General features: G+C 39.5%; 1 protein-coding gene across 1 annotated transcript in view; it reads right to left on the bottom strand.

Annotated features, from left to right (window-relative positions):
- LOC137297308 (uncharacterized) overlaps positions 1–25,870 on the bottom strand; it is a 40,412-nt gene that overhangs the window by 9,464 nt on the left and 5,078 nt on the right. The window contains exons 2-5 of the mRNA XM_067829320.1: positions 16,232–16,452; positions 15,388–15,545; positions 3,894–4,078; positions 2,679–2,778 (exon numbers count right to left, since the gene is read on the bottom strand). Of these exons, the coding sequence (XP_067685421.1) occupies positions 2,679–2,778; positions 3,894–4,078; positions 15,388–15,545; positions 16,232–16,452 (664 nt within the window). The remainder of the gene's footprint in view (positions 1–2,678; positions 2,779–3,893; positions 4,079–15,387; positions 15,546–16,231; positions 16,453–25,870) is intronic.

Raw genomic sequence — 25,870 nt, 5'->3', positions numbered from 1 at the left:
TGTCAGTGAGACAGGCAACCAGTTTGTGAGAACCCGTCGGACCTTTGGGCCGCGACTTTTGGATTGTTAGCACGACAGCTAACCGACTGAGCTACTTCCACCTTGTTAACGTTGGACAATGTGCAAATTCAGCTAGTCGTTCCTGTGGCGTCACGGAAATCAACGGAAAGAGTCGAATTGGTTGCGGACAATTACGAAGGTTACGGGTAGACTTTGTACCTCGTGCTTTCAATCTACCGACGGTTGCCGAATGGTCCCGATATCATTTGGCACGATCGTCCTATTCCGAAATCTACAAGATATCATGTTGTGTGGAATGAGCCGATACGGTTTGAATAAACTCCATTTCCTTGTAATGGTGCAAATTACTGAATGACAAAGATAATATTAGTTTACAGTTATAATTCATTTGATCCAAATAGTTATGTTCCAAATAGTTATGTTTGAAACCGAACTATAAAACATATTTAGATCATTTAAGTTGACCAAAACTGCGAATAATAAAATATGGAAAATGTGACCAGTGTAAGTCATTCTTACTAAATTTATAAAATACAAAATATGTAAATACACAAAATATAACACCTCTTAATACAAAGAAATAAGAACATATTAGTAAAAAAATAAAAATAAAAATTAAAAAATATTTAAAACTGGTGCTTGCGAAAAATTGCGTATCCGCCGGTGAACTACTATTGGAAACTCGCAGCATCGTTGGGTTTCTGTAATGACATGACTGGTAGAGATGAAACATCAGTGAGCGGAGCTTATACACACTCGCTGAGCTTGACGACCTTGTTGCTATGTCCGCGTCATAGGGCATTGTTTCAAGAACGTGTTTTTGAACAAAATCACCTGCAATTACGTAAAATAGTATTTTGACGTGTCTTTAAAGTTTGTGGTGCTGTATTCTAAAGGAAGGCCCAAGATGTTTCAGGAAAACATACAACGTATGGGATCAAGTATTGCCGATAAAATCATGTATTGTTCTCTATTGTCTGTCTTATACCAGTCATTGGTCGAAACGATTCTTTTGGACAGTTACGGCCAAATACAAATCCAATAGTAACAACTGTCTATATACAGGATCACAATTCCCCAGTAAAGAACGGGTTCTTGCACTTCTTGGGATGGCTTACATCTGTCATCGCCAATTCACACTTTTTAGAGGGGTATTCAAGGTGAGCTGATCGTGCTAAAAGACAGTGAGTGAACGCGTAGAGGATGAGTAAGTGAGTGAAGAGGCATTATAATAGTAAATTCTGAATTTGCGACAAAAGGACAAGAGGGAAAAGTTTGACCACTATGCCAGAGAGCGTAGGGTAACAGGTAAATATGTTCTTATGTTCTTTTAACGAATAAGTTGTTCGAGCTGTCGTTGATGTTACGTTCTTGTCGACAGTTGAAGAAGTTTTGCCAGTTGGAAACAAACACAACAAATTCACCAAAACGTCCATTTGTTTGTTGGTAGCCGCTCATGATGCAGGGTGTGAAACATCCTTTTCCTGGACCCGTGAAGAGCCGGGTTAGAACTGATCTTCAGTCTTTGGCGTAAGAGGTGACTAACGAGATCGGGTGGTCAGGCTCGCTGGCTTGGTTGACACATATCATCAGTTCCCAGATGTAGTGAACGGATTTACACGTTTAGTAAAAATGGTATGACAACTGCATTGTAGCATGTGTAGTCATTTTCAGAACCGAAGTGAAGTAAGAGATAGCTTCTGATTGATCAGTAAAACTATGACATTTCTGTTGACTACAAAAGCAAGGCTAGTGCAGTGTTCTGCTTCAGGAACCGGTAATGAAGCATACGACCTTATGAATAACAACTTCTTGTTTTTTGCATAGAACGGCATTTACTATAAGAATCTACACGAAAACGTCGCTCTGCGCAATAAACACCAAGCTGTTATCCATGAAGTCGTATGCTTTGTTACTGGCCCACCAAGTTGTAGAAAGCCTGCCCAACAATCAAAGAGTCCGTTCATGAAAACGCCGTTCATTCAAGTGACTTGTGTGTTTGTGCATATCATTTTGACACAAATATGTTACAAAAGTTCAAACATAGAACATGAAAGTTAGTCCTACAAGTGAACAGTACAGCCAGTGATTGCATCAAAAAGTTAGTCCTACAAGTGAACAGTACAGCCAGTGATTGCATCAAGCAGTGTATGACTTCTTTATTCCACACATGTACTACAAGCAGGGTACCACAGTGACTACATTACAAAACGGTGTCACAAAGGACAAGATCAGGTTTGTTGACTGGAATTCGTCTCAGGCTGTATATTGGCCTATTCCAGAGAAGCTTAAAAGCATCATTTTCCAGGACGCCCTGGACATGTTCAGGGTCGTACCATGGATGGACCACGGAGTCAAAGCCACAGGCATGGCGGGGACGATAATGAAAGCAGCGAGCCATGCCATTATGTCTTTTAAGATATGCTGTTTGTGCCAAGGAAGGGCATCCACTGACAAGGTGTTGGACAGTCTCTGTAAAGTCATTGCAAAGACGACAATTCATATTGATATTTTCTTTAAGAATAACATTCTGGCGATTGCGAGTGGGAAGTGACTGGTCCTGAGCAGCAAAATGGAATCCCTCAGTTTCACATTTGAGACCAGCCGACTTCATCCAGGCGAAGGAGTCGGTTGGATAGCTGTTCTGTTCCACACACTGCATGTACACACGATGCAATGGCTTCTCAGACAGCTTCTCCACAAAGGACCGACTCTGGGCAGACTCGGTGAAGGACTTCACTTGGTTTACTCTCATCGCTGTACCGTCCAGCAACAGATCACCATGAGCAAGATCAACTTCTAATTTCAGATTGTGTCCAAGAACCTTGGCACGCTTAAAATAGCTGTGGAATTCCTTGCTTTCATCGTGAGTCTTGACGCGTATCACCAGAGGATCATCCGAGGATCATCCGATAAATAAATATGTGCAAAAGTGCACAATAGAATTCTGTCATGAAGAGCTTTCACATTAATCAAACCCCGACCTCCAGAATTGATTGGCATGTATAAACGATTAAGGTGGTGGTGTGGTAACGAGGGTGGTGTGCTCTGTTATCAGACATGATCCCTCTGGTCAGGCGGTCAAGACCCTGGATGTCTTCTTTTGTCCAATCAACTATTCCAAAGGAATAGGAGAGGACTGGTACAGCAAAAGTATTGGTGGCTTTGACCTTGTTTCGAGCATTTAGCTCTGATCTCCAGATTTTCTTTAAACGAGATTTATACTCGGCCCGAAGTTGATCTTGAATCTGGGCATTCTGGAGCTTGTCTCGAACTTGCATTCCAAGATAGGTGTAGGCCTGATCTTCCACAAGATGCTCAATAACTCCTCCCCCTTGTAACTTGACCGATCCATAATTAGTTACCTTGCCACGTTTCAAATGAAAAGTATTACATTTGTCGAGTCCAAATGTCATGCCAATATCATTAGAGAAGGCCTCGACAAGGAGAACCTGTTCTTTCAAATTGGTCTCTCCTTTGGCAATGAGCTCGATGTCATCCATGTAGAAGAGATAAGTAAGAGGTGTTGGGGATCTGTGCTGAGGAGGTCCGGGATGGTACCCTTCCGCCCTGTTGAGCAGAAAACTCAAAGGATTTAGAGACAGACAAAAAAGCAAAGGACTAAAGGAGTCCCCCTGGAAAATTCCCCTTACTATTATTATTATTTTTTTTAAAAACAAAACAAAAACAAACCGCTTGCAAGTGGAGTGGAAAGGTCAAGTATTGAGCTGGAAAGTTCGGCATCATGACGTCACTGCCGTTGATTGCCCATATCTGTTGCCAGGAACCACAATTATTTGATAATCAGATCACGTGTTAAGTAAATATGATAAATACAATGCATTAAAATATACAATGCAGCTATGAAATACCTGTGAGATCTCCTGCGGCTCTCTTCGTATTTTTCCGGGTGTAGAGGAATTTTGGTGCGTTTGCTGGGTGGTCCCAGTCACATGGATGACTGACGTCATCCTCATCTATGACTATCATCCACAGAACATCGTTGGGGCAGCCATAGTAACTGTTGCTGATCATGAAGCGACGATTATTTGGGTGTCTGTAAAGAACCGATTGTTCTGAGTGAGTGAGTGAGTGAGTGAGTGAGTGAGTGAGTAAGGTTTTACGCCGCTTTTACCAATATTCCAACAATAGGGGACACCTGAAAATGGGCATCACATGTATTACCCATGTTGGGATTTGAACACAGGGCTTCGACATGACGAGCCAGTGCTTTAACCACAAGGCTACACACCACCTCCGATTCTTCTGACAATATAGTTCTTTTCAGTAATGACGTACAATAAGGAATCATTTCTACAATCGTTTAGGGGATTTACCATGGGGAAGTAGCAAAAGGTTGTTTCGTTGAGGTATCCAACGGTCTACAATCGCTCCAAATTCTTACAAAACCATGAATAGTTTACGTGATAACTTTATGGGTTTGTTTCACTTAGTTGAAATGACCTGCACCCAATCCATTCTCTTGAATATATATGCTTAAATCAAATGGATCGGTGTGTGTTCAAGTGGTTGGGTAGCCCAGAGGTTAAAACGTTTACTCGTCACGCGAAAAGACCACGGTTCGATTACGCCGGGATATTGCTGGAATTGCTTAAATCGGTGTAAATCATATTAGCTCTCTCATATCAGCACGTTCCCCTGTCCCAACAGTGGCACTAATGCGTCGAAAACTAAATTGGGTGGTAAGGATTGGAAACAATTATAATTTATAGAACTGTTTTAACGCATCACTGTGCAGAGCATGTCACTATCAATAAAATGAAGGATAAAAGGTACGAAACTGGGTTCAGTCCTGAACGTGTAATAAATGTACCAATGTATATTTCTTTCAGAGTATCAAAGAATGATGGGGTGTGCTCGTGGTTAAAGAGTTCGGTTGGCAGATGAAATGCCGATGTTTGATTCACAACATGGGCACAATAACACTGACCCTCAGTGTCTTGATAATATGTTATTTTCATAAAAGGCCAAGAACTTAATTTCATTTGAGAAAAGACCAAGTAATGTGGAAGAATCACAGACTAACAACATCAATATCGAGACTACAGGTGCAGGAATCATCTTTAATCACATTCCACAAATATCAGATAAAGGTTTATATGGCAAGCATATTTATTGGTATCTTGCCAAGCTCTGTCCTCTCTCAACGCCGTGTAACAAGAATGCTGCGTTCACGACCACGGGTAGCCAAATTCAGCCATTCCATTTCTGTACAGTATTTTCTTATAGACATATATAGAAATTGATTTTACGGGTGTTGAAAGAGTCGGGGGAAACACGTGCAAATTATCTGAGTCAGTTGTGCTTCAAAACATCATGTGTTCATTTAACAATCACTTATCACTAAGTGCAATCAAAACGTCACAAAAAGGCCATAATTTCCAGACAGTATAACATCACCTTTGGTCGGAGTTCCAAATGTTTGACACCAAAAGCCTGTCAGCTTAAATCCTCGTGTTTTACCATGATGCCTTAATCATAGTCACAATGAAGTATAGGTTGCCATGTGTCTTGAAGTATGATTAAGTCAGTGAAATACAAATATTTACCGAATAGAATTTTTATGGAGCCTTTCTTCAATCAGTGACTAAACGCAGAGACCATGTGGCCAGACGTGCTTTGATTACAGACTTCATGTAGGCCATCAAAGATATTTCTTGGTAGAGGACCGTTAGTCTCATTAGCTTATTGCCTCACCACTTGCGTTGTTACTGGAGATTTGGTAACATCACTATTTGATCATAATTCACAAAAGCATGTTCACGATAGGGTTGGAATCGTGCCACGGATTAACAGATATTCATCATGGAAACAGGTTTTCATGCAGCTGACTAGTAACTCGGGTTTACAAAGGCCTTTAGGTTCGGTCACAATACTTTTCTTTTACAGCTTCTTTTAACATGCATACTCAGGTCAACGCAGATTTAAACTCTAATCGCAGATTTAAGAATAAGACAATACCCATTATGCCAAATTGTCGTTACCATGACAACCCTATTTCACCTTATGGCAGAGAGTAATAAATATGATGCTAGGTATGGCAGATGATAGTGTATGTCCTAAATATTAATAAGTTGCTTCAAAGCTATCACTAATCACGGGGCCTGCCTGCACAGAGCAATCTTAGCTCCAATCAGTCTTAGGCCCCTACTATCAACTTTACAATGACCATGCAATTGCCTAATCCACTTGCACGTAGACGATCTTAAGACAGCATGGATTTAAGATCGCGATCGCAACTAAGATCGAACTCTTCAACGCTGGAAGTTTAAATTTCTTAACCTCGACTCCTGCCTACAGTTGTTTGCAAGTGCGCATAGCATGCTGCGCAAATAAAACATGGAACTAGTTACTGCACGCAACACACCTCCCTCAATCGCATCTTTCATGAGAAAATCCGCAAAGATTACAAAACCCGCAAAGATTACAAAACCCGCAAATCTTTGAAGGCAATGATAACGCTGAAGAAGGAAATAATAACCTGGAAGGTAACATATATAATCACTCGTACCTCGAGGGTTATTCTTTAATTTTTCCTGATTCTGTAACCACAGAAACATCATGTTTTAAGAAAATATTGAAATACAAGCAAATACATTAGCAAATCTTGGTCTTGAGTTATTGACCTAATGATCATGAAAATTAGAAGATAACATATAAACAAAATTTCCTATGATGAAACACCTCAATGTACCATGATTTGTTAATGGCTGTCAATGGAACATAGTTTGGCATCTGGTCGGTATTATTTAGAGTACAATCCCAAATATATCCCACAAGCATTAGATTTGTAAAGATATGAAAAGGTGACATGACTGTGGGAGTGTTGTGAAAAAGGCATGGCAGGAAAATATGAAAACAATATTATTCAGTGTGTGTGGTATGTGTTGTTAAATACTTATCCACAGTGTGTTTATTTCTTTACGCTATTTTGTCTATATTTTTTTCTTATTGTGAAGAACACTTTTTATGCAAATTTCACATGCTTCAGCAAGTGCATTTTCCTGTTTGAAGAATACTTGTTTTATATTTAAATGCATAGATTAAAACTCTTGTCTTTCGTCAGATTTAGTTTTGGATTTTAGAATAAGAGAGAAACATAACTTTGTACTTCATCCAACTGTAGATTATTTTAATGATAAACTAAGAGAAAATGATAAACTAAGACACGACACGAACATGACCGAAAAGAAATATATGTGGAAATCTGCGATGTCACAACATAAAATACACTGCATTTGGGCATGGCAGATTTTACGGCAACGGCATAACATGCAAAGGGAAAACCCTCACATCTTGCGTAAAACCTAAGATTAGCTGCCTTTGAGTTATTGAAAAGCTCATGGCCATTGATAATCGCATGCAGACACCTTTTGTTACTATCGTTTCCTTGATTATCAAAAAGGTATGGTGTTCATACTTTTTCCAACACTGAATGGGGTGACAATTGTACTTTATGATATCGACTCGATAATGATTTTGTTCACTATCGCAGATAACTATATTTCTGACGTTAAATCGATGTTGCATTCTCCATGTTGTTGAAGTGTCGAGGCGAATCATACAGTTTTATGCAAGATAAAAGCAATCCCCAAACATAAAGCTAATTATTTGCGTGAAACTGACAGCAACTTGAACGTCATTTTGCTACTGACAACAATGATCTTACAATGGTTCCGACCAATTGTAAGTTTTGATTGTAACTTACAATGATCTTAGCCTACAATCGCATGGTGCATGTACATGGCGATTGTAGCCGAAGCCTAAAATCGCGATCTTAAGGATTTACAATATTTGTAGCTCTAAGATCGTTTTGTGCAAGTGGACGTTGGTATCTATACAATTATATGTGTGATGGTGGAGAACTTGCGTCGCTACCTTTGTCATTAATCTGTGACCGGTTGTTCAAAACTCGTTTATCTTTAAACCAGCAGTTAAATACATGCAACTGACTGTTAACTAATATAAGATGGTTACCTTGTTCAAATCTGTGTTAACTTCTAACAGGTTGTTAACGTGACGTTAATTTAACAAACCTAAGGACTGCCGCTAACCTTTCAACAGTGACGTTAATTTGTAAATGGCGTGCATGGCAAACGCTGCTTTCATGATGCCAGCCTGCAAAGAAAGGATTGGGTGTATCGTGGGTTGGACTTCCATACTGGGAATTGTACTGACGAAACTGTATCTGCGCACATCATAGGAACTAAAATACAAATCGTGCTCAAGTACATGATGCCTACGTTTCATCTTTTAAACATGCGTAAAGGTTTATATATCGCTTACTTCATCAAATGTTTCAGTTTCGTCAGAAAACATTAGTCAAACAAACACAAAGAAAAACAACGTACACCCTATACCCTATGATGTGATAGTCAATAAGGCCAAATGTAGAAAATATAATTAGTGTCATGAAAAAATACGAATACATTATGAGTTTACTGAGACTATAGAAAACCTTATCTTGATTCAGGGAACGTGTGTACATAAATGCGAGATGTAAGTAACCGGACTCATTCTAACTGTGTATTTTAATGTGTTTTTATCTTTTTCATTGTAAGAAATAGAAGAAGCCAGGATGCCGATCATTACAGTTGATTTTGCAGAATTAATAGTGATTTTATGAAAAATTGATATCAGTGATAATTCTTTGAAAGTCAGTACTTTGAGTAGTTATCAAATTTTGGTTTCATATGTCCGTCTGGCTTCCTTTCCCATAGGGGGATTTTAATTATAGTTTTACTAATCATTTCAGCAATCGGCCTTAATTTCTTTATCATCCTCCGAATTTCTTTTATTGAAGCAAATAAAATTTTAGAAAATGCTATATAAATTGACGAAAACTTTATTAGCATAAACATTATTCTCGCATCTGATGTGTAGGAAAATAAACAAAATATCATGTATGTACATCTTTTCCTGATGTGAGTAATATGCAGTCCTACGTCGTAGTCGGTTTGAATAAATGTTATATTTGAATATCGAAACCTTTTTGTCACAACGAATATTACACTATAATGTCACTTTACACTATAATGTTTTGAGTTCTTAATTTATTTTATAACACTGTCTGACTGATAATGTTATCCGCTGAGAGCATCATATAAAGAACACAATGGTACAATAGAAGTTCTCTGCCGAATCGCTGCACCGTTCCACAATACACTTATGAAATATAATAATAATAACTATCTATGCATTTTCAGTAACCACTTGTGAACTTAACTAAACGGAGATTCATCTCATCACAGTCAACCTGTAGCGCAAACGGTGTTGCGCAGCGTAGAGAATATGGCCAGTCTTCTTATATGTGAGCGAAGGTTGGTAACGTACTTCCCTCGCTTCGGTTAAGAAAACAGCTTTCATGTCAAAACAAAATATCGCCACCATCAACGGTGTACCCCAGTTTCCTCAATTGGTTGTGCTCTTAGATTTCCAACCCCATGTTTAATAATTACTCACGTGAAATATGTTTTATTCATACTTTTAAGCGCCACTCGTGTTATATCAGACCGTTCTTCGAGTCCATTACCGCTGCCAGCTTCCGGTTTGATGCAGTGAAGGAAGAAAAGGGTATTATTCCATATGGAATACCTACAAAGTCAACTCCCCTGCTTCATTCGCGCACTACGCCAGAAGTGGTTTTATTGTAGTATAAGTTACGAAAATTCTAACAATAACAACGACAGTTAAGATAAAAACTCCAACAGTCAAACTCCAACATGTTCATTATAAAATGAGGCAATGTGGTATTTCTTTTTAATTTCTGCTTTTTCCTTCGCTCCGTTGAACCGGAAGCCGGCAGGGGTAATGGAGACGAAGAACGATCTGAATACGACGAGTGGCGCTTACAATGTTGAATAAAACATATTTCACGTAAATAATAACTAAATATGGGTTTGAAAATCTGGGAGCACAACGAAGTGAGGAAGTGGGAGTGTACCTTTGATGGTGGTGATATTTTATTTTGACATGTGTAGTATCTTCATGGGATCTGTTGTCCGCACTGAAGGGACACACACAATGACATGGGTGTAGTTCCTATCACCCGCTTTATTCTGACGTAGGGCACAAGTTACTTTATACACATAACGTGATCTCAGATGCTAGGTACTACCATCCTCCCACAGTTAGTACAGAAAATACCTATTATTTTCAAATATTATATTTGAAAACATTAAAATCTACCACCATTCAAACATGTGATGAATGTGATACAACAAATAAATAACCCATCAAACATATCCCACATTCATAATCACATAAGGCACTATAATGATAAAATATCAGAACGACTAAATATAAAATATTCAGATGTTCATTTCTTTACACAGTCTTTCAATTATGCAGGAGCACGACGTGTCCTTTGAGATTTGAGATCTTCTTAAAGAAGCAGTATGTGACGGTGTAGCAGACCTACTCAGTTAATTTTCCTCTTAAGGTTCGGTCACATTAGTACTGAAGATATACAGCTAAATCAGCACACAAGTTACCTTGCTGAACAGTAATTTTCTCTGTAGGTACTGAAGTTACTTGTACTTGTTACTCAGTTCTGTTAAATACCAAGTTTCATGGAATCATATCTTCAAGAATCTCACTAGCAAAGGTCACTGAATCCTCACATGGAGGATGTCTAAGTGATTTAGCATTTCTTACACTGAAAACACCTGTATCATAGTTCACAACCTGGAACGTATAACGTTGTTTGTTGTTGACGATAACATGTTTCACAGGTTTGTACGTTGGAGCTAACTTACCACGTACACTACATCACACTACAACACTAAACATATGTTTCACACCGTTCTTCACATCTGCGTATGCCATGATCTTTTCTGCACAACAGAGTTTTCTTTTATGAGTACAGCATTGAATATTTAGTTTTAATGTTCCTATGAAACAATGACATGGCTGGAGTTTCACCAGAAGCTCGATGAGGAGAAGCTCTATCAGTTGATAGAGAACGGAATGCTTTCTGCAGGAATCTATGGAAGCTTTCAATCTTTCCGTTGCTTTTGGGAAAATATGGCGAGGAAGGGATACGTTCAATCCCTGCCATTGTCAAATATTTCACAAACAGTGAACTCACAAATTGGCGATCATTGTCTGAAACTACACTTTTGGGAAACCATGTTCAGAACATATTATTTCCAGAACTTCAATTGTAGCGCTAGATGTGATGTCTTTAATTACCACAGCAAAAGGATATGGAGAAAAGTAGCCTATTAACGTGAACATGTAGGCCGATTCAATAGGTCCACGGATGTCTATACCGATTATTGACCAAGGTCTCGGCGCTGGATATACAGGTTATTATGGAGTATCATTTCTTAAAGTTTGATTAAGAACGCAGGTTGCACATTTGTTAACAAATTGTTCTACATCAAAATCCATATTTGGCCAATAGAATTGTTTAGTGCGCACTATGCCTTGATGTCACTCATGAGCTATACTCAAAATTCTCGATCTTACTAATAATGATCGAGGAATCACTATTCTCTCTCTTCTCAAAAGAATCGAGTCATATATTAAGAGTTCGTTCTTGAACTTCAGATACACCACCGACACATGCCCCCGGTCATCTGTCTTTACAGCACTTAATACTTTCACAATTTCTCCATCGTTTGATGTGTTAACCACGGACCTGATATAATAATCAGGCCCATTGTCACATTAGATGATAAAGATTTTCTGGAGAAAATGTCTGCAATATAAGATTTGGTAGCTATGTCTTTACTTTGGAAATATATCCCTGTAAGTTCCAAGTGAATCTTTGAATTCTAGGAGGTAACTGGACTCTTTTCTCCTGAGTAAACATGTGAACTAACAGGCGGCGGTTTGTCGAAGAACGCCTAGCAAACTACCATCATCTTGCTCTTAAAGGAACACTGAATACAAACCAATACGTAGCATCATGAACAAGAATCACTGGAACATCAACATCATAGAAAGCTAAACATGAGGCTTTACTAATGGCCTTCTTCAAAGATCCAAATGCCCACTGAAAAACTTTCCATTTCACTCCAGTTCTCATTAGAAGGCGTATTGGTTCACACAGATCTGCAAAACCAGGAATACACTTCATCAAGTAATTGCACACTCCTAAAAATAAACGTAACGAAACATTTTCTGAAGGATTACCAGTTAACAGCTGATACCTTCTTAGGATTAGGTCTAACGCCGTTAGCAGAGACTACATGTCCCAGTAGCTCCATCTTAGTCACACCAAGTTTACACGTGTCCTTGTTGAGCTTTAAATTGTTCTCTCTACATCTCTTAATTAAAAATCTTCCTAAGCAAAATTTGAAGTTCTTTAAGAGAATCAGCATACTTTTTCCAGACCTGAAATATCATGGAAAACGTAGTTCATAACCTTTTGATATACATATACTTCAGAACTTGAATTCAACCCAAAAGGAAGTATTTTGAGTCTAAAGATACCTCTGTGTGTAAGAAATCTCTAGAATCCTCTGTCTATAAAATTTGCCCTGTTTACAATCAGGTTTGGCAAAACAGCTTGCTGACCTCATAGCATAGAGTGAATCATCTACAGAAGGAACAGAAAACCTCTCACGAACAACACCTCGTTGACCTTAATCACAACAAACTCTAATCTCAGAAGTATTTGTTTTCGGAACACAATGTATGTTTGAAACTCAAGGTGTAGCATGATGTCCTTCTTCAATGATATCATCGTCAATCATCCTATCTTATTCAGAATTGACTGCTTTCACCAAAGAATAGTGTAACCGGTGGCACTGATTCATTAACCTAGATCGTATGACTAAAATCTTTAATTTGACCCAAGCCATCAAATACATCTGAAAATTCATCAAAAAGATAATCTAGATTTGTTGAAGAACTGACCGTGTTTATGTTGATCTGAAGCAAAGAGAACTCCAGACTAGACTATAATTATGAACCTGAATCTAAATCTCTCCCATTAACATTCACAGAAGTACTCAGATCTGAATCAAAATAATAGACAAACTCTGCATCTTATGAAAAAGAATCTGACTCAAAAGATATCTCATCAAACAACACTGCATGCAATTTCTGATTATCATTTTGTTGCTGGACGTTCATGGGTCGCTCAAAGGTCACCTGACGCGACCTCCCACAAGGTTTTGTTAGACTCAGTATTGGAGTATAACGAAACGTTCTAAGACAGAATCTACTTAGACTGTAAAATGTGTAAAAATGAAATTACATGAACCAAGTAATATGGTGGAAACATATGATCATCTTGCTTGAGCACAGGTAACATGAACATATATGAACCGTTCATATACACCCCCGTGAAATCAAGCAATATACATAAACATCTAAGGTATGCAAAACTTTGCACATTTGAAACTTTACATGTGTTTCTACACATAAGTAGATTCACGTTTCCATCCCGAGTACACTTTGAACGAAATCGGAAAATTCAGCACCCATTGAAATTCAAAGGACTGCATTGGAAATATTGTATGATCATGTATTGACAGGGGTATCTGTTTTGCAGTTCAAGTTTGGAAATACTCGACAATCCAGTCAGGGTATACATGAACGAGGTGATTGTGCATGTGAAAATGTACGGTGAGCATATGTTTCAAATCTTAGATTTGTATGAAGTATATGCCCAAAACTGGGAAATACCTGCAAAGGTAACCCCGCTATAAGTAAACACGTGATAGCGTGTATTTCCTGCTGTATTTACGTTTATTTCAATGGTGTGCTATCCGGCTTTTGGTGCCGTGTTAGTGGAGAAATCAATCTTCAATGTAACCATATAGATGTACATAACATAGAGTGAGTGTTTGAAGTGAGTCTAAACTTTTGAAAGTTTTAATGAGCTGTATATTTCATGGTTTTCGATCAGATCATAAAACATAAGAAACTACATTACCAGATCTAGGAGGTTTTGACTTGGCCAAACGGAACAGGTTTTGGTATGAAATGGTTACCCCATTTGTGATACATGTCCATGGACTTGAAGTCATGTGATGTACACCGTTCATGTTCCAACAAAACATTGTACTTCCGTGTTAGCAAGAAGCCAAGCAGATTCCAAGTCTTTGATAACCCACATTTCATACACTCCTGTTGTTCAACAACAGATGCAACACCAGATATGTTTTTAGGATATCACTAAGCTTAAAAACGAAAATAGACGCACCGTGGAGCAATGTATTGTTGTGGCAGCAGTCTGAAGTGTACACACAAAACTTAGTATTACCTCAAATAGCGATTTAGATTCATAGGACAGATATGTTTCTTTGTATGGTTGTTTTGATATTTCGGGTGCCATTTCATTGCCATTGATATTAGTAATGTATTTACTACGATCAAAGGCAAGCTTCGTGTCTCAAGTGTGCACCCGCCTGTAAGCAAATATCTAGTTAGATTTAATAAACTGTATTTGCAGATCTATAACTTGGAAAATCAATTCGTTTCATTTTGAGAAGTAAATATGGGACCACCTCAATTGACAAAGCTGAATTTCACGGTGCTGGTATGTGGATAGCTGGTATGTTATTGAGTGCTACTGAAAGAGGTGTTGGTTGTCATCTATCGACCGTCAGCCGACTGACCATGACCGTCAATGTTCAGGTCGACCACAAGAGACAAATCTTAGAATGCAGCCCTGCTCAGAATCACAAGACTTCACCTGTCCATGTTAAGTGGCGAGATGAAAAATATGACTTCCACATAGATCGGCTGTCAGCTATAACGCGTGTTTTGTTATCGCCAGAGCACAAAGCAAAACGGCTATGTTGGTGTCAAGTTCGACTTCACTTGAAGTTGACGTCATGAAGAAGGCCCACCGTCCGGTTATATTGATACTCACGGGATTCCTTGAGACCATAGTCAATAGCACTGCAAAATGAATAATTTCTCTGCCATGTTCCCTCTCTGAACAATCTACAGTTTTCTGTGCCTGTTGCCTTCAGAGTTGCCCGTTAATTATTCCTTGAAGGTAATGTTATCAAATTCTGGGATATCTCCTTAGAGGATCTCAAATGGTTCTTAATGAATAAGACCCGTGAAGGTCCCGGGGTGGAACAGGCCTTCAGCAACCAATGCTTGCCATGAAATCGACTATGCTTGTAATGCTTGCCATGAAATCGACTATGCTTGTCGTAAGATTCGACTAACGGGATCGGGTGGTCAGGCTGGTTGACTTGGTTGACACATGTCATCGGTTCCCAATTGTGCAGGTCGATGCTCGTGTTGTTGATCACTGGATTGTCTGGTCCAGACTCGATTATTTACGGACCGCCGCCATATATAGCTGGAATATTGTTGAGTGCGGCGTAAAACTAAACTCACTTACACTTAATGAATAAAATGAATACTTACCCTTTGATACTGAAACGATTGAATGTTGACGTGTTCAGGTCCGTCCATGTTGAATTAACCACTCTTGTTTCCGTAAACCAGGACATTTTTGTAGTACCAGTCCCATCAAAAATAATTTCCTTCCGAACGCGACTGTTCTTCATAAGTAGAACTTTCACCTGACAAAAGTTATTGTTTCTCACTATATCGTAGATTAAAATTTGCATGCATATGCACGCATTCATGCACTGACACACGCTAAGGATTCGCCGACCCTAAATGTAAAGAGAGTGAAAAAAATCGTTTTCACATTTCTGCAATTACATGCTGCCGACCTGATTAAAACAAAGAACATAAAAAAGTAATTTCGAAAAGCAAATTGTACCTTTCACATATTCCCTTAAACCAATTAATATTTTACCAAAGAAAATCGCACATATCGCCAGAACTCCACGACATACTCATTTGTGTAAATAATATCTCTGTATTTCCACCTTCCGACCTGATTTTTTTCAACTGAAGAAGAGACTAACAGATTAAGTTATTTGGTCTGTGACTGTACCATTGGCAAAGGTGTTTCTCAGACTAATGCTTGTCTTGTTTGATCTAGAATCTTCAATTTTAAAAGTGCCTTGACCAAACTGATATTTTGCTATGGCATATATACCTAATGCATATAATAAGATGGATAACATTAACATGTGAATGACAAGCTATGAAATATCGATATCGGTTTTCGTTATTGATCTCCACCACCTCCACACACGAAAACATGCCAGATGTATTTCTAACAACTTAGTAAGACCGTCATTATGATGTTGGATGACTAAGTTCGCCTGTACTTTGGTAATAGTGGCGTACATACCAGCTTTATACCGGCCGCCTCCCATGTAGACATAATCTTGCTTCTGAAGTGATCCCCGCATGGACGCAATGTGTTGGGCGAGAAACAGGCAGGTTGCAGTCGTGGTGGCAGAAGTGGGTGGTCGTGGTAGATGCTGTCGTTCTTCCATGCTAAGTAGCTGGGTGTCCATGTGTGTTTCTGGGCCCGAAACACCACTGTCCATTCGTCCCAGGTCAACACATCTGTGAAGTCGTAAGCAAAATAATCTTGTGTAAGATTAAATCGCTAAATGCCTCATATTCAGGGCAATTGGTTCCAGGGAAGAACATGTCCCGGGTACACCATATGTGTTGAAAGAGGAAGATACTACTGAGGATGGGGGAGGTTTATTACATATCTTTGCTCAAAACGTCAAGTCCGGTCGAAAAGCAATGCTCCTTCATTAACCGTTGTTGAGAGGAAGGAAGCGGAGTTAAAGATGGAGATGAGAAGAAGGCACTGTGAAAATTATCAAGGTCGGGAAGACCCTCACGGGTGACTGTTAAGTCATAAGTTGGGAATTTCGGAACTACACTGCTCATGGCAAAGTTTTCAGGCCCTCGATAAACATATTGCTGAAATTTGGCCGATGTGACCATAAACCTTAACTCATTCGCCCATACGTCAAGACTTTCCGTTCATTTAGTCTTGTGAGAACGCACTTAGTTATCAGCAGCAGCAATGGGCAACGATGCATATAACAGAGCAATCACATTTCTGTTGAAAAGATTCTTATCCGCTGAGAAGCAGAAGCCTAAACAGCCATCTTTATCGACCTTGGCATATATGTGCTGGCATTTTAAGTAATTTGACAGTATTATAAACTAGCGGAAGTAGTACAAACCAACAAGAGACGTTTATGGTACAAAGGGAAGTGGATAAACATTTTAGTCTCCATAGAAGCACGATCTCATCTCTATGGAGATGTTTCCATCATAATGGAAGCACGAGACAGTTGACTCAGACCGGTCGACTACATTCGGCTGACCGATCTAAGGAATTCCGGACCGCCAATTTGACTCCTCGGAACATTCCAGGTCTACTAACTAAAACCAAATATAGCCACACAGATTCTGATTAACTTATGGAATATGGTTAATGTGATTAAAAGAAAAAGAAATCAGTGGGAACCTCATTTAATTAAGTAACTGAAACTCACTGAAAGTAGAGGATAGCGGAAACCCATTGAAACCTGTTTGGAATCTGGGTAACAGAAACCCAACGGAAACTTATTGGAACTTGGGTTATGGAAACCAACTGGAGCCTTAAAGGAATCTGGGCAACGGAAACTCACTGGAGCTCCTACTGGAATCTGGGTAACGGAAACTCACTGGGGCCCCTACGGAAACTCATTGGAGCCTTTCCGGATTGTGGGCAAGTTGTGAGTTTTCATTTTCTGGAAACTTGAAGGAAATGTACAGAAACGATCCGGAAACCAAACTGAAACATAAGTTTTCAGTTTGTTTCAGTTAGGTTTCCAGTGTCCGAAAACGAAGTTATTTGTGCTGTGGTCCAACCAGTTCCAGGACTGTACAGAACCGAATGAGAGAGCACATCATCCGACCCCGACGGCCAATGTGCCCAAACTTCACCGACAAGTACGTCTTGTTTGCTGCAGACAGCCATCTAAGGAACAGGCGACAAGATTGGGATGGTCTTTTGTTAACTCCCGAGTCGAAATTTGATTTAGACAACCGAGATGGCCTGACAAGTGTATGCTGACCCGTGCTTTGTTCAACGTCGATAGTTTGATGCCGACGGCGTTATGGTATGGGTATCCATCACATTTCATGGTTTGGACACTTGTAATTGACAACGGCAGTCTGACACGTCTTCGAAACAGGGCCCCGTTTCACAAAGCTTTTCTCGTAGCATTCGTACGTCCAGTAACCGTTCATTCAAAAACCGAGACGTAACCTCAGGCGCCAGCGAGATAATGCCCGTCCACACGAGGTGACATTTCTTGAAAAAGCTGAACATGCGAGCACTTCTCTAATCAGATCTTTCTTCGGACCTACTCCCTATATTATTTAGCACACTTGGAATGAAATAGAGACGAAAGATTAATTGGAACAAAATTCTCCAAGATTTCTTCAATCGTGTTGTCTGTGCGTCGTCGTTGTCAAGAGCAAATGGTGACGTAATACTGAGCAGAAATAAAAGACCCGGAAGGACGGACTGAAATGAAATTGCGAATGGCTTCAAAAAAAAAAAAAAAACAGTGTTCAGTCATAGATGAGACTAATTCAAGAATGAATGCCAATATGTTATCGTAATTAAATTCTCTCAAAGACAGAGGAACAAATGTCACGAACACAAAATGGTGTGTCCTGTCGGTTGCCATGTTTTTCCATGTTGACATATTCCGGTTCCTACTGGCTAAATCGTTTTTTTTCAAAAATCGGGAGAAATGAAATTTGTCATGAGATGAATTCATTTCTCGTCTTGTGTATTAAAAATATTTTTCTTTTCATTGTGATATATAACTGGAATACCGCCGAGTGTGGCTTAAAACTGAACTCACTCACTCATATTACGTCTTGTACCTAAAAAGTGAGTATGGTTTTATGCCACTTTTTACAAATGTCCCGACGATGAACCACAAATGGGTTTCACTCATTGTACCCATGTGCGGAATCGAAATCACATGCAGCCAAAAATCAAACATTGTTTAGACACATTTATCACTTCAAGTCTTTGAATGTCATTTAGAAGTGAAAATACATAAGAATGAAGATTTTTATGGATATCTTCTTTAAGAAAGAAGAAGTTGATATCCATAAAAATCTTCATTCTTACATTTATCACTTATTCATGACATATAACATTCATTGCTGCTTGTAAAAAAACCAAACAAACAAAATTATAGCGTACAATCGCGATTTAAAATTGCAATATTTTGTACTTGGGCTCACATAATTGTCCTGAAACGTAGCCCTCGGGAGACCGAACCCAGTCATAGCAGGTGGGTCTGCACTGAAGTGTAACGACGGCTTCCGATTGGCTGGTTCATTTGCTGATACGCTAGGGGCTCACTGTGTGTGCAGGAAGATGATCTGTTTGATGGGCATTTTAGAAGTATGGCGAGTCACAAGAAAGTAAGATTCGTTTTTCGTACTTGATGCGTCGTTTCAGTATGAATCCATGTACTGTTGTCAAACAAAATCATATACACCAAAAGAAGTTGTTATCCATGAAGAATGTACATAGCGGTGTTGGGTTTTGTAAATATATGTTCACTGAATTTGCGTTCGATCCAATCAAAAATCATCTCAGTAGACATGGTAAACAACTGCGTTGCTGGAAACTTCATTCGTCCAAGTACAAAGCAGGACTTGAAACTGACAGGAGTTTGCACCAGTTTCCAGTCAGATCCAGTCATCCGAGAAAAAGAGATGTAGTTTGTTAGCAACCCACAGACATAAAGACATGTCATGTGCAGGTATTTGTTTCAACAGCATTACAGCTGTATGGTTGTTTTTTTAAACACGTGTACAATGCGGTTGTCAAAATGCGATGCGATGACACAGCATCTGTTTATGAATAACTAACAGTGAATCACTAACTGGAATGGTGATTCGAAAAGGCGAGCGTATTCTGCCTCACCACATGACACCCGTCATAAACAAATGGTAAGTCTAGTAATTTGTTCGCGTGACATAATTGGGGATCATATGGTACTAGTATAAGTCAAAATAGCGAATTGCATTTTTTTTGTCGCTGATACGTCAAATTTGGAAATTTCTCCACATGTCTACCATAATCCTTCTTGAAGGTTTTACCGAGGCCATGCATAGTATAGACTTGCTCAAACAACATCTGAACAAAAGTAGCATAACGCTCGTTTTGAAACCTTTCTAAAAAGATAACGCTCGATTGTACCTCAAAAGTTGTGAAATATGAACACATAAGGAATATTGCTCAAAGGGAACTTGACAATTGGAAAGTTAAAATTGTGAAATGTGAACACGAAAGGAATATTGCTCAAAGGGAGCATGACCACTGGAAAGTTAAAATAATCCCATTTGAAAAACAGTCTAGTGGAGAGTTTGACTCATCTTACTGTCTCTGTTTAGATATAATATCTTTTTATACAACTGTAAATCTAACTTATACACGCTCAACGTTATCTGCGAATCTGATTTCATTATTTGCACAGTTGTATGTTAACAACAGCAACGCCTTACCACGTGAAATGCCAAACTGCTTTTGTTTGGGTGCGATGTAATCTTAGCATACGGTGATAGTTATCACGAACCAACCAATCATCGGGAAGCAAACATTATAATGTGACAAGTAAATGATTTGGTTTGAAGATATTATTATTCATAAAAAATGGGTTGGGCAACAAGCTTTACAGCCTAGATTAACACCGCTCCCATACATTTAATACAAAATTAAACAAAGTAAATCATTTCTTCTGTTATTGCTTTCCGTATCAGTAACTGCAGATAATATTTTGAATGTATTATTGAAAATCTTGCAGAATGAGCTTGCTATTATCATCCTGGCATATTCCTTCCAAGGTAATAATTTTTAATTATTCATCACGTATAAAGAAACCCCTTCATCTATAAGCAATGGTACTGTAGAAACGAATGGGTTAGATATCATCATCATCCTGCAGCACAATTTTCATAACACCACCATAAGAACGCCCGATTACAACGGTGACTTAACACAGTATATTGCCCGCACAAGTACAGGTATGGCACCGTATTCCACCCATTCTCGGATCGTCCAGGAGTGAGAGCTTGTATTCATGCCCCTGTTTCGCAAGCACGATATTGATAAAATTTGTAACAATCATGCCCCCTGTACTCTTTATTTTATCAAATACTGTTGGGGGCATATGGTAGCCAGTGGCAAAAGCGTTCATTCTTCACGCCGAAAACCAGGGATCGATTCCATACGTGGGTACAATGTGTGACGCCCATTGTATTATCACAGAAAGGTAACACTCGATTTGGCAACTACAACTATTCTTTGTCAAGTCTGTTCTCCCAGTGATTGGTTTATCTTTAAGTTTTGGATTTTGTCTCGTGAAATGTAATAACCGCTTGATTTCATCCTAGTTGTCGCCCACGTTGTGATCATTTTAGATCTGAGAGCGACATGTATCACTTTATACTGATAATACCTCAATTCACTATGTCAGGGTCTTATCCGTTAGTGAAAGTGATAATGAAATAAAAGATGTTGAATGATCGAGTTGAAACAGTAATCGTATGGCAGAAGATAAAATGGGAAGTTCTACTAACTGAGCTTTCAATGCTCATGTATGCAATTCAAGAAAAATGACATTCGATCTCAGCTTAATGGACACATAGAATCCATTGTGCAACTAATCGTACAAGGGGATGTCAATAAGTTTTGAGCCTTGGGCATTTTTCATACCCAGGTGTCACAGTCTATGGTACGATATTGAACCTTGGGGTGCTAATGTGATATATAAGTTTTGGTATCCTACTCTCCGAAGTTATTGAACAGCTCACATTGACAGAAAGAGACCCCTCTCACGGCATTGAAAATGAATAAAATTGAGTATAGAGCAGTAATTAAGATTTTAGTTCTTGAAAGAAAGGCTCTCAGCAGTTTATGGGAAGTCTTCCCCTTCATCTGCTACCATCAAACGATGGGTCAATGAATTTAAGCATGGTAGAGAGAGAGTCTTGCAGATGACCCCCGTCCAGGTCGTCGAATCACACTCCACGAGTTAGAGGAGACCACAGGCATTTCACACGGATCCATCGAGACCATTCTTCATGAACGTCTCGTCATCTCTAAGGTGTGCGCAAGATGGGTGCCAAGAATGCTTATAGATGAAATGAAGCAAACAAGGGTCACCATAAGCAACTCCATGCTAACCAGATACAACAAGAATCCAGAAGATTTTCACTTTAGGCTAGTAACCTGTGATGAAACCTGGATCCACCACTATGATCCTGAGAGCAAACAAGAATCCATGGAATGGAAACATGTCACTTCTCCCAGGACAAAAAGTTCAAAGCCTCCAGCTCAGTGCAGAAGGCAATGGCGACAGTCTTGTGGGATAGCAAAGGCGTCATCCACATAGATTACTTACCAAAAGGAAGAGCAATGAATGGGGAATATTACGCTAACTTGTTGAGGCAAGTGCGACAAGGAGACGCGCCGGGGCAAGATCAGACGTGGTATTTTTCTACATCAAGTCAATGCTCCAGTACACACCTCTCGCGTTGCAGCCGCTGCTGTCCAGGAATGCGGGTACGAAATCTTGCCGCATCCCCAGGTCTGCAGACCTGGCACCAAGTGATTACCATCTGTTCCCAAATCTCAAGAAACACTTGCGTGGTCGTAGATTTCAGGATGATAATGAGCTTATTGCTGCTACTGAGGCTTGGTTTGAGGACCAAAATGGCGCCTTCTACAGAGCTGGCATCACAAAGGGACTATGTGGAAAAATAAATGTGGTTCATAGCAACATTTTGTGTTTTTCTATCAAGGCTCAAACCTTATTGACATCCTCTCGTAGATGTTCACGTATTTCAAAACGAAACAAGATGAAGTTCGTTTGTGTAGACAAGCTGATGTTCAACAGGACATCTCATTACATATCTGATGTCAGGGCGTCTGCTATTGCCCATGATGATATTGCCTTCGTATATTTTCAAAGGAACTGAAATGATGTTATGTTAAGGACTTTAGCAGAAAGTGGTTAAGAACCACAAATCTTCTAACTGTTGCTGTGGTTTGATATTTTCCTTTAAAACCTTCAACCGTTGAAGAGTTAATGTTCATGTTAAGCTGTTCACATTTGATATTTCTGCTTTCAATAAAGAAAACTGTTACGGTTATGTGAAATGTTGAACTTATCTGCCGTGTTGACCTTCTTCTTTCCATTCTGTATCTACATCAAATGGACATATTTTCTTCCCGTTGAAAGATGTTTCATTTGAATTTCATTTTAATATTTGAATACATGGGAACAAAACTGTTTTTAAGAGTCTGGGTCTTTATTGTGTGTGTGCGAGCTGAGCATAATGATTCAAACACAATAAGTCATGTAATTTGAGGTGATAAAAGTATTCCTTAACTAAGGTTATTTTGCCTTGTAATATTTATGTGACTTAGGTGATTTTGCTTTGTACAGCGCATAGAAAATAATCATTTTCTTCGTTTGCTGTTACATTTTGGGGATAGGCAGATGGTCAGATACCAAAACTGCCTTTGCTTCAAGCATGGCTTAGGTTTAATAATGAATTTTTTAGAAAAAACAGCAAGAGATTAAAAAACCCTGCAACTGTACACGTGGTACCATCATCAGGCTGTTCCGGCGTTACAGGCAGTCTGGCAGAACCCAAGACAGGAAAAAGACAGACCACATGTGACGACGCCACAGGAAGACCGCCATCTGCGTATTTTTCATCTGCACAGCCGGGTCATCACGACAACGGAAACGGCGGCAATGGCTCTTGGTCATGTCATTAGTCGACGTACCATGCTACGACGTCTATGTGCAGTAGGTATTAGAGTTCGACGTCCTGGATTGGCATTGACTCAGGAATATCGTCGTCGTGGGTTACAGTGGGCAAGGACTGTACGTCGGTGGCTGGTACGAAAGTGGCAGCGATTTTTTTTACAGACGAAAGTTGATTGATTCACCATGTTCTATAGTGATGGCCGGATGCGAGCATACCGTCACAGAGGACAAAGACAATCGCCAAACTGCGTCCAAGAATTGCATCCTTTTGGAGGAGGCAATGATCCTGACGGTTTGCGTTTTTCGTTTCAACTCCTCACTGCGGAGGTTTTCCCATTTCGCTTTTCCTTTCTCTGGACGACATGATCAGACTTCCGTTGTAACAAATGTTGACATGATGTTTGAGAGAGAGAGAGAGAGAGAGAGAGAGAGAGAGAGAGAGAGAGAGAGAGAGAGAGAGAGAGAGAGAGAGAGAGAGAGAGAGAGAGAGAGAGAGAGAGAGAGAGAGAGAGAGTCTTTACTTGAATTTCAATTTGCATTAATATTTGAATAAATGGGATCAAAGCTGTTCTTAAGGTGTGTGTGTGTTTGTGTGTGAGTGAGAGAGAGAGAGAGAGAGAGAGAGTTGGACATTCTGATTCAAACACAATAAGTCCTGAAATTTGAGGTGGTGAAAGTATCAAAACCTGTCAATGGTAATGAACGTTACAGTCAGGCTGACTACGTGCGACGACCCCACAAGAAGACGGAAACGGCGGCAACGACTCTAGGACATGTCATTAGTCTACGACCTCTAAGCGCAGCAGGTATCACAGCTCGACGTCCTGTGCGTGGAATGACATTGAATATCGTCGTCATACTTTACAGTGGGCAAGGACTGAACGTCGCTGGCTGGTACCAAATTGGCAGCGAGTGGTTTTTATTCGATTCACCATGTTCCATAATGATAGCCGGGTGCGAGTATACCGTCGCAGAGGAGAAACACTAGCGCCGAACTGCGTCCAAGAGGGGCATCCTTTAAGGGGAGGCGGTGTGATGGTGTGGGGTGGGTTGGGGTGGGGTGGAATGTGTGGGAATCAACGTACACGATTGGTCGTAATACGTGGAAACGTGAACGCTAAGAGATACACAGATGACATTCTGCAGACCAGAGACTGATACATTCCATGTTTGACCATTGCTGTATCTCTGAACAATGCTATTCCTACCCGTCTGTCCATTACAGGACACGTGCTCTTCATCTGTAATGTGTTTCTCATAGACACTAGTACTGTTGGTGCATTGTCTCAAATGCTGGCTTCATTAAATATAAATTATATAACTTAAAAACAAATTATATGTTTTGCTTTGATTTTATATATCATTATTAACGACGTTCACTTTCTTTTGCCCATCAGTTTAGCTGTAAATAAATTTGTAATGTACTTCTTGTACTGCTTTTCGACTAGATTTTATGAGTGAGTAAATATGCCAACAATATGGCGACGTTCTGTAAATATATGAGTCAGGACCAGGCAATCCAATGGTCAACAACATGAACACTGATCAACGCAATTGGGATACGATGACGTGTGTCAACCAAGTCAGCAAGCCTGACCACCCGATCCCGTTTGTCGCCTCTTACGACAAGCATGGGTTACCAAAGATCAATTCTAACCCTGATCTTCACGGGTCTAGATTTTACACCAGTTATGCAGACAATTTATTAAATTTTCTCTTTTCACGATACGGCGGAAATACTGATAATGTGACGTTAAATTATAGCTCACTCACACTACGAAGCCGACCCTAAATCACGAGTCCACTCAAAAGCGGCCATGTTCGGTTCCTTTGAAATCCTGAAGGCTCTATGTCGATTTAACAGTATATATCGGGACAGTCTCTCGATTCGGGAGAGACTGTGTCCCTTTACTTTTTTCCAGGTTTCTTCACAAGTTTTGTCTCGTACAGATTGTGATGAAACCGGCAAGAGAAAAAGGGAACACTTATGCTTTCATGTGATCCCTTATTTTGTTTTCCCTCGGTATATCAAACAGATTCCAAAGTGGTGATCATGAAGTTTGCTACGTAGAGATATTTGTCGATCTTAATTTACTCCATTTCCATGGAAACAATTTGAACTTATGAAGGTATCTTTATAGAAGAACTATGACACACGT

The sequence above is a fragment of the Haliotis asinina genome, chromosome 9, assembly GCF_037392515.1.
Source record: "Haliotis asinina isolate JCU_RB_2024 chromosome 9, JCU_Hal_asi_v2, whole genome shotgun sequence".
Classification (NCBI taxonomy): domain Eukaryota; kingdom Metazoa; phylum Mollusca; class Gastropoda; order Lepetellida; family Haliotidae; genus Haliotis; species Haliotis asinina.
This window is presented reverse-complemented; position numbering and strand designations above follow the sequence as displayed.